Genomic DNA, 10,801 nt, shown 5'->3' on the forward strand with positions numbered 1-10,801 from the left:
GAAGCAGCAACTGCAGGAGGTGGGGGAGAAGACACAGGCACAGGCACAAGCGCACAAACACACACGCGCGCGCGTGCGTACACACACACTGCCATAAGAGGTTGGGGAGATGGGACGGGGTGGGCACGCCAGGCCCCGGGGCCAGAGCTGTTTTGTGGTGATGTTTTTCTAGCCTGCTGAGGCCTCTCTATCAGCTTGTGTTTCTGACACTCAATAAACCACAAGGAAGAGCTTGTCTTTTGATGTTTTTCATGTATGATTTTTTTTTTTTTTAACTTTATTTCCTTTTTTACCCTTTGGTATAAGATGAGCCGGAGATGGAGATTGGTTTGTCATCTTCCCCCAACGGTATCGCAGAAAGGTTTCTTTTCATTCAATTTTCTGTCTCCCTTCTAGCCTCATTCCCCCTTCAAACAACATGAATATGGCTTTACTATCCTTTGTCATTTTTTCTGGCTTAATCCCTCTTTGCAATTTTCTTGATTTCACATTTTCTTAAACGTGCAAAGCTAGTCAGTAGAAATGCTCTATGAACAACAGAAGGATTTATTTCCAAAACAGGAAACAATAGCCAATTACTGCAGGAGGATTCAGTGTGCAGCATACATTTTTTGATAGGATAGTTGGGCTGACCTAATTTCCTGATAACAAATGCTACATCGTTGGGAGCACTGGGCTGCTACATTAAACACACGTGCTGTAATGTACATATGCCAGGCATATATTGTATTTATATTTTCTATAATTCTTTATTTTTTCAGTCTTTTTCTTTTTGTATAACATGACAATCGTGCTTTATCATGTGACACCATTTAGATACATATCATGTTTATATTATGTTTTACATTAGGCAGTGAGACAGTTAAAAATATACAAAACAATATTATTTTACTAGACATAGTTTCTATTTTTAATATAATAGTCAATATCTTCATTGTCATCGTCATTTCATATATTTCTGTAAGATATGTGCTTTAGTTTCTGTGATCAAAATATTATTGCAGAAAACAGCAACTCCATTTTTTCAACATTTAGACAATAACTTCCAATGTATTACAGACATTCACAGTTACATGTTTTACACAGTACAGTTTTACAACAAAGTTCCAGAGAAAACTGTGGTAGAGTAACTTTATACAAAATTCACAGGACATGAACTGTAGCCATTTCACATTTTCGCTCAGTTGTTTTGCTTTTCAAGGTAAACATGTTCTGTTCAACCAGATGCCTTTCACAGTAGCTGCCATAGAAGCAAACTAGCATTGTCCTAACACGCCATGGCAAAAGTCTGTGGAAATTAAAGCTTTGTGCTTTTCACTAGTAAAGCAAAGACAACAGAAACAAAAAGGGAAACAGACCACCTGCTTACTGGCCTGCACCTATACATCTACATATGTATTGCTGAATACATATTGATCAAAGTATAATTGATCAGTACACATAAAGTAAAATGAATGACTCTACTTAAACACAGAGTTGGTCCAAGGTTTTGTGCTAGCGTACGGTGGTGTTTTGTAGATCTGCCCAGTCGTGTAAACAGACTATGGCTTAGTAGAAATTGGTTGTTAACTGGCTTAAGGCCTTCTCTGTACTTCTTCTTTTTTTCTTTTCTTTGTCAGGAGACATTTCAGAAATTTTTCACTGATGTTCCTGAGGAAAGCATGCAAAACGTAAACAGGATTGACTGTCAGCATTAAGGGATAGTCAATGTTTGTAAATCACTTTTCTAACCCTGTGCTTTTGCTCTATATTTTTTTGTGTTTGTTTTTTTTTTCTTTTTTTTTCTTTTCGTACTTTTTTTGTACCCTGTGCTTTGCCAACCAAACACTAAATGGCATAGTTTTTGCTTTTGTCTGCCTAATGATTTTGGTCCTCCATCACAACACATATAGTATAAAACATCCTAAAAATAATTCTAAAAATGTTTCAATCACATAAAAGATTTTTTTTACTCAAAAAAGGAAGAAAAAATAACAGTCTCTCTCACACACAAAATCTTTTGCAACATATACTGGATTTCTCCAGGGCTCCTAGACGTTAACTTCTTATTGGCATTGTGCTTACTCAGAGCTCCCCAGTTTGCCATGTGGCCTGTGGTTCACCTCACAGAGTGCAACGTTTGGAAAAGAGACAACTGTGTGAGGTTTGGTAAACATCCACAATAAAATTGACCCCATCTCTTGCACTCTCCAGTGATGTCAATTTTGTTCACTACTTCATCTACTATATTCACACTGTATTTACTTGATTCATGAAGATATTCAACAAATTGCTATTCTATTTTCTATGTGTTTTTTTTTCTTTTCTCACAGTATTACACAGTATGTTTACATATTTTATTCAGATTTATGGTAGTATTTGCGAACACTAACAGTCTTTGATATTGTATTCAGAATGCAAACCAACAATAAGACATCATTGGCTTGGTTTTACAAATGCAGAAAAATTAAATATGGTTTGAAAATCTGTTTTGATCACATATTGCCCCTGGAGGTAGGTGAATCAATTAAAATCTTGGAAGTCCTTTGTAATGTTCTTTTTTTGTCTACATACTCCATGAGGGTTTCTTTGTTGACTAGACGTTGGCCTCTGCATTGGTCAAGTTAGTGGTCGGGCTTGTCGGGTTGGGAGGGTTAACAGGCTCCGTTGGGCTAGCTGGGTTGGGTGGTGGGCTGGTTGGGCTGGTTGTGGTGGTGGGGTTAGCTGGACTGACTGCGGTGGTGGGACTAGCTGCCGGGTTCACGGGGCTAGCGGCGCTGACCGGGTTGGCCGGCGGGGCCGTGTTAGCGGGGGTTGTGGGGCTGGTTGAGTTGACAGGAGCCGGATTGGTAGGGCTGGCGGGGTTTGCAGGAGCGGGGTTGGCAGGGCTGGCAGGATTAGCTGGATTGGCAGGGCTAGCTAGGTTAGGAGTGTTGGTTTCCGCCTGCTGCTCAGGTCCATTCTCCTGAGGCCGCCTGACCACTGCAGGAGGCTGAAGCATTATCCGAAGTCGCTGGGAGAGAGGCACAATTCACATTTTAACAAAACGATGGAATTACACTGGAGAGAGGTTATCTCAGGTTACAAGCAAATAACCAAATCACTGAATACATGGCTACAAATCCTTTGGAAATCTGTTATCTTTACACAACAAGCATCACAGCTCATGCTTACCTCTTTGTAGGTGCCTTTGAGGCCGAGATACATATAGATCATGTATCCTGGTATGAGAATCATGGAGGACAAGGCCATGAGCCAGCCCACTCCCTGACCCCAGCCTGGGAAAACATAGTCTCCCATTTTGAGTGGAACCATTTGTACGGCGCTGAACAAGAACACCCCCTGTGGGAGACATGGGACACTTTATGCATCCTGACACCACTGGTTACAGGCAGCACTGTCGCAGCCTGACATGGCTTGAGGCAGGTAATATTGACTTTATTTATTGTTTTCATTTTTCATGTCATGACTTTGGCTGTACTGTTGGATTAGTTCAGAGTACTCACAGCGACAATGAGAGGGGTGAACACGACCCAGCACATCTTCCACCATATACACGGCTTGTAGCCGATCATCTCCTGGATGTTGTCGTAGAACTTGTTCACACCTGCGAGACAAATGGATGTATGATCAAAATATTCATATCCAATTTATTTCAATTTGCTGCCGGGCTGCCATGCATGATGATGAGGAGGGCAAGGCAGAAAACACGGCCACTCGTGACCTTGAGGCTAAACAGCATTTGAAGCTGTGCTAATATCACTGGATAGGTGTGAGGTTATTACATTTTCTAACTTTAATATTTATCCAGCCTGCCATGTTTCATTACTTTGATTAAGACAAGAGCAAAACTAGATGTTTTTAATGATGATTTTGATCCTATTTTTCTTTGCTATACTAAGTGACACACTGATAATATACACACCATAGCACCAGGATATGGAGATGCACTCAAAGAAGACCAAGAAGAGCAGACACATTCCACTGGCAGAGTAGTAGTCAAACAGCTTGAACACATAGATGCCTCCCTGGTTACAGAAAAAATGGATACCTGTCATGTAAAGTGTCTCTGTGCAGCTGCTGCACAAAATACTCGTCCCTAGAGAGGACTCAAAGAGATTACCAGAAACCAAAAGAGAGGGCAGAAAATCAAATATTTAACCTATAATCACTCACTATAAAAGACACCAATTTGAGCTGCATATTTCAAGACTTGAATGGATTTTTCTTTTTTATGCTGGACTTGTTAAATCATATGCCATTCATAGCCAGCGGTAACATGAGAGAGCTGGCCTGCTGTACCTGTGTGATGTTTGACAGTCCGATCACATAGGACACCAGACAGACAACTGCAATGAAGAGCTCTCGTCTACCCCTAAGAGCCCTGGGAAACTCATCCACCAGAGCAGTGATGAAGCCTTCGACAGTGCAGAACTGAAGGACAGAACCAGAGACAGAGCATTCAGCATGAGATGTTTGTGTGATGGTGATTTCACTGTGCTGTTTGCACCTTGCTGCTGTTTATGCATGATGATATATAAAAAAATACATATTGTATTTTTAAAATTCAGCAAGTATTCTGACAAAAAGGGTCTATGAGTGATTAGCCAAATGGTTTTAGTTCAACAATCTTTGCACTTTTCAGATTTCCTCTTGCAATTCTTCAACACGAAAGCCTAATTTTAACAGTGAGGCTGTGACAATTTACAGTAAATTGCAATGTGCACAGAACAATGAAAGAAAATTGCCAATGTAATCTTCTCAGTGACCAAATATCTGATTCGTGGAGGCCATTTTGGTATTAGCTCTGCTGTGCAAAAGCAGCATTACTATGACATTTATTATAGGATTTATGTCCTCCTGTGAGATACTGCTAGTCATAGCTGCATTTTTCCTCTCCTAGTGGCTGTGGCCTTATTCTAACCCAAACATCATAAACATCAAAATAAAGAAACACCTACACTGAAACCTGCAGCCAGATGGAGGTGATAATGTTGAATTAAAAAGACTTGACAGCTGATGTCAAAGCTCAGCTATATCTGTCCACAAAGAGCAAATTGCATGCTTATCATGCAGGGAGAGCAGGGGCGAGCAGCATGATATGTACCTGCGTTTACATATTTAGGTCAAACCATGAGCAGATCATCTCCAAGCCCCTTACCTGGCTGTCTATCCCCAGCATGAGCAACATGGAGAAGAACAGAATGGCCCAGAGCGGAGACACAGGCAACTGGGTTACAGCTTCTGGGTAGGCCAGAAAAGCCAAGCCCGGGCCTGGATAGTAAATAGGAAAATCATGTTTCATCATGGTTATTCTCATACAACTCAGGTGTTACTGTACATTCTCATGTGGAAGAGGCGACAGAGGCTGTGTGTAGGAGTCACAATCAATGACAGTGCACCTTTTTGTGCAGTGACAGAACAATTACCGAGGACGGCATACATTCAGTGATTACCTGAGGCTGCTACATCGGCAATGGATTTCTTTGTCACATGTGCCATGAAGCCAACAATGGAGAAGATGACAAAACCAGCAAACATGCTGGTACATGAGTTGATGCAGCACACGATGACAGAGTCTCTGGGGAGAGGAAACATAAAATAGGTCTGTGGTCAAAGATTTATGTGATTTGTGATTTTTTTTTCTGTATCAAGCTTCCCTGAAAATGATCTGCACAGGAGAGAGATGACAGCTGTTTATTTCTATTGATCATACAATTATTTGGCAAAAAAAGCTTTTTTTTTTTTTTTTTCTTTTTTTGGTTGTGTACCACAGACAAATGCAATTTTCATCTAAGGACTAAAATGTAATTCACTGAAATCTAATTTTTGGGGAAGGGATGGATTAGTGGAGTATTTTACAAAATTGATTGTAAAAATCTTATCCAGTTTGGTAATTATTAAACCATTATAAACAAGCGATTGAAATGAATGAAGGTATTGATATGGAGCTGATAATTTGTGTGACCCAGAACCTGAGGGCTGCTAGTAAAAACACTTGCAGCATGCAGACTCAAAACAAGAAACTCTCTTCCTCTTTGAATACTATTAATTTGATACTGGCAACTCACAGTAAATTGAACAAAGGTCTAAACAATATACATTAGTGTATAATTCTGAAAATGTTTCTATATTCATTAACTCTTGGGATTTGCAATAATGTAGCAAATTGAGCTGCATGACATGTGGTTTTGTCTTTATCCTCATTCTGTATCTTATCTTGCATTATATTCATTCCCCAGTCTTACCTGTAAACATTGTTATTGAAAGGATTATAGCTGCCCAGAGCTATAAGTGACCCCAGTCCCAATCCGTAAGAGAAAAAAATCTGTGTGGCAGCATCTAGCCATACCTGACAAAGGAAGACAAGCATTTAGCTGCATGAAACTGAACACTGCTCACTCAGGCATGAAGTACATAGGTATCAATCTGTCAAAGCGAAACATATTATTACCTCAGATTCTTTGAGTTTTTCAAAGTCAGGGGTGATATAGAACAGAATCCCTTCTTTAGCTCCAGGTAGAGTCACCCCACGGATGAAGAGAATAAACAGCATGAAATATGGATATGTAGCTGAGAAGTAAACGACCTATAAAATGTGAGACAGTTATCAGCAGGATGTCAATGCATAATACCTTTGCATCTTAAAGATATTTTGCAAATGATGCATACAAAATTTTACAAATGTGCAGTTGGCCCATTACTGATGAAAAAAACAAAGGGGCCTTTTCATAAGGGTAATAAAGTCTCCAGATTTATTTTCTTCACTCTCTCACAGACACAAGAGAAAACAGATGAAGAGACAAAAATATTTAAAGAAATTCATTGAAGCCTCACTTTCATTCAGCTCCCTCTTGCTTGTGCATTTATCACACTGTGCATGTGATTTGTGAGCAAAGCGTGCAGGGGGATGGGGTATTTGTGACCAAAACAAATTTTATTTGCCATGGTCACATGACACATTAGACTTTCAAAATGTAGCACCACTAGGGAGGGAAACTGCACTAACTGAAGGGAGAGGACAAAACGAGATTCTAGTGTATGGCTGTTTGCTGCTCCTCCTATCATGGATCCACACACAGTATAGATACAGTGCCAGGAGAATTGGAATTAGATGAGCCACCATGAGGCTGAGTGGGATTAGTGAACATAGGCGTTTGATGTTTCTCCTCTTACTCTAAAATCAATCTGGACAATACTCTCTGCAATCTAAATAACTGATGAGGTGATATGAGAACGATTAATATTGCATAGCTTTTTCACACTGAATCCTATTGGAGATCAACATAGCACAGGAGGCCCTGGATACCTACATCTGGCAAATGGTGTGCACATCTTACCTTCCCTGTCCAGCTAACCCCTTTCCAGATACAGAAGTACACAAGGACCCAGGCGATGGCCAATGTTATTGCCAGTGGCACTCGAATCTGGCCTGGTTTTTCCAAGCCATCGGTCATTTGATGCATGTTGCGCCTATAAGATCAGAGCGAGCAACAATAAGACTATTATACGCACAGGGAGATCACTCTGAAGCAAAGGGACTTGTCTTTTTTATGTATCGTAGAGAGGCATGCAGGGCACTTTAAAGCTGTGCTGTTTTGAAGCAAAAGAAAACACTCAGTATCTTACTCCCAAAACTCCATCACTGCACTGGTGAGATTGGTGGTATCTACAATGCTGTAGTTTACATAACATTTCTCTGTGTTCCATGGATTATTACATGAGCTCCATGGAAGGTCCTGAAAAACAACAAAAGTACAATGTTTTTTTTTTCTCCTTGACATGATTAAGGTATTTAAAATGGCATTAACAGGCTTCTCACAATTTTAGTGAGCTGACAGGAAAACCTGACCCTGAGCTGGTTTGAGATTTATGTGTATCAAGAGTGACCTGCATAGTACTTACAGTGGTGAAGGAGTTGTACAGGTAGTAAATGGCCCAAGCAATGATTACAATGTAGTAAATGTTAAGCCAGAAGGACAGGACAGCTGCTGCAAGACCAACACCTATCATAAAGAAATGGATGAATTTTTTTTTAAGGCAGCTCATACTACAACCATTTTACTACCAGTGTATATTTATGTGGGCTGCATAAATCATATGTATAAAATATATTTTAAAAAGCACAATAAATGACCTAAAGGATGTTTTCCATCAGAGACTGCTACAAATGAAATTGTTTTACATATCTATTGATTTATTTTTGATTAGTCTGATATAAAGAATACACTGAGGGTTTCTTTTTCTGTTAAGGAGGTATACCTTTAAACATAGGAGCCAGTTTCCATACACCAAGCCCTCCAATTGAGGTGTACTGGCCAAGGGAGCATTCCAGTAGAAACAAGGGGACCCCAGCAAATATGAGAGTCAAAAAATAGGGAATCAAGAAGGCTCCTGGATGGAGAGAAGTAGATCAAATTAAGCATGACAGTTAGCAATTATACAGCTGCACTGATGCTTCACCTAAACACCACAAACACAACGTCTCACACATGAAATTAGGGTTGTAAATTTGCCTGATATTCTTTTCATCCGTCACCGAAATGATTAGCCAGTTAAGCTCGAGTATGTGCATCATGAGCAGCTGAATGGAGCATGGAGTCTGCTTAAATTAGTTGTAAAAAAAAAAAAAAAAAAAAAAAAGATAGTGTTTACCTCCTCCGTTTTTTCCACAGAGATAGGGAAATCTCCATACGTTGCCCAGTCCAATTGCATAACCCACACATGACAGAAGGAAATCAAATTTTCCCGCCCATGTTTCTCTATCAGGAATTTCCTTTTTCTGCTTGTCGGGTTTCACATCCAACGACTTGGGCTTGTCATTATTAGTGGCCACTTCGTTCAGTTCTGTGACTTGTCCATCCGTTTTGGTGCCGTTCGTCGCCATGTCTCTGGATTTGGCAGAGGTCCTGGCAGTCGGACGGGAGGCTTCAGCACCAGTCCACGTAGACAGCAGTTTCGCGGTTTTAAGACCTAACCTTTGGACCAAATGTCTGGAGGTGAAGCCTGTACAGACACGGCTCGTCAGTCGCCGTTAACCTGAAATCGTGAATAGAGCAGTTGGTCGGTTTCTCAGGACGCGCTCAGAATGCGGTTACTAATGAAGCAAATATAGACACACTGGGCAACAGCTTAATTTACTCATCTCCAGGCTCAATGAAACAACAATACAAGTTCATCCAATATACCGCTGACGTGCAATTTTATCTTGAAATAAGCTACTCCATTTGAAAACAGAAATTGGATCCTTGCCAGATTTCTCATTCATTCATATCAGACTCAACAAACACCAAAAACATTCGATGGCAAAGTCATGCTGGACAACCCCCCTCCACCCCCCCACCAATAAAACACAGACGACAAACTGCGCGTGAATCAACAACAGCCAAAACCAGATAAGCACACATACGATAGGCTACCCAAAGTCAACACTGCTGTAAGACAATCAATGAAACTAGAAACTGACATTTCCAATATAATAATAATAATAATAATAATAATAATAATAATAATGCTAATAATAATAATGCTAATGCTAATAATAATAATAATAATAATAATAACTTTGATTCAAATTATAGGATCCAAAACATGCATCTCAAGCGCAAGACGCACCGTTGCAATACCAAACAGCCTATGAGATTTAAGCATAATGGAGTGTAGTCCACCAATTACCACCTGCAGATTCTCCAAGCAATTATCCATATACAAAATTATAAGCAGCAGGGATACAGAGAGGTCTCAAACAAACTGGAACACAAAACGCATTGTGGAAACAAAGGGATGTCCAATGCGTAAAAGCTTTACGCATCGGGCTGCACACATAGCCACCCCATTCCATCCAATTAATTGTGAATCAAACGCACTATTAAACGCATGAGAATGCGTCTACACATTTGCACCATCCAGTACACCAGGGGACAGCAATCAATTCTGCATTTAATTGGCTATAGCATATAGGTCCAGAGCTCATCATGAAGAGCCATTACACTGACAACAGTAACATATTGACCGCTTCAATCACAGTTTAATCACGGTCACCATCTCTACAATGACAATAAATGAATCATGCATTTGCATTTGAGACTCATTTGTATGAGGGTGCACACACACGCGCGCGCTCTCTCTCTCTCTCTCTCACACACACACACACACACACTCACACACACACACACACACACGCACGCACGCACAAACACACACATAAGCAAGAAACCAGCAACCAGTTTACTCACAATGAATCTGTGATCTGTGCCGCCGAGGATGCGCTGCCTGCCACGAATTTTGAAACGAGGTATCCGTAGATTCCTCCTCTTGATGAAGTTGTAAACTCCCAGTTTTTCGTGGAACATAAATAGATTTTATTTCCATTAAAAGACTTAGAGGGACCACGGAGCGTTAGAGGTGTCCGAGGAGGAGCTGTCCAGCGGAGAGCAGTGCTGAAGACCAGGAGGAGGCAGGAGAAGGAGGAGCAGGAGGCTGAATCAACACGGGCAGCAGCCGCTTCGCCTTGTGCGACTGTCTAACATCAACAACCAGAGACTCAACTCCCATCTACACAGCCTCAATGTCATCTCAAAGTCGCCCCCCCTCTTTACTCCCCCCCTCCTCATTCCCATCTATAGGCTGCACTGACATCGCACTTGCAGCGTGTTTTTCTTCCGTATTTCGTGATTCAAAACTGTTTAATTCCCCTTTGATTATTTGTAATAACCAATAATGAGGGTTTCATATGGAACTGGGTAGACAGTTTTTTTTTGCCATGACTTCCCATAAACAAGGAAGTTTATATCACTGAATGAACTCGTGGACAGGTAAAATA

General features: G+C 40.6%; 1 protein-coding gene across 1 annotated transcript; it reads right to left on the reverse strand.

Annotated features, from left to right (window-relative positions):
• Positions 1 to 1,555: 1,555 nt before the first annotated feature.
• Positions 1,556 to 10,500, reverse strand: LOC115362168 (sodium- and chloride-dependent GABA transporter 1-like). The gene is made up of 15 exons (XM_030055997.1): positions 10,215 to 10,500; positions 8,635 to 9,018; positions 8,242 to 8,373; positions 7,885 to 7,985; positions 7,609 to 7,718; positions 7,320 to 7,452; positions 6,434 to 6,568; positions 6,228 to 6,331; positions 5,436 to 5,560; positions 5,141 to 5,253; positions 4,282 to 4,413; positions 3,905 to 4,007; positions 3,486 to 3,586; positions 3,154 to 3,321; positions 1,556 to 2,992 (listed from the first exon to the last, which is right to left on the reverse strand). Exons 2-15 carry the CDS (start codon positions 8,864 to 8,866, stop codon positions 2,576 to 2,578), a joined length of 2,106 nt encoding a protein of 701 aa, XP_029911857.1. The 5' UTR covers positions 8,867 to 9,018; positions 10,215 to 10,500; the 3' UTR covers positions 1,556 to 2,575.
• Positions 10,501 to 10,801: the final 301 nt, after the last annotated feature.

This window comes from Myripristis murdjan, chromosome 7, assembly GCF_902150065.1.
Source record: "Myripristis murdjan chromosome 7, fMyrMur1.1, whole genome shotgun sequence".
In the NCBI taxonomy this organism is placed as follows: Eukaryota; Metazoa; Chordata; class Actinopteri; order Holocentriformes; family Holocentridae; genus Myripristis; species Myripristis murdjan.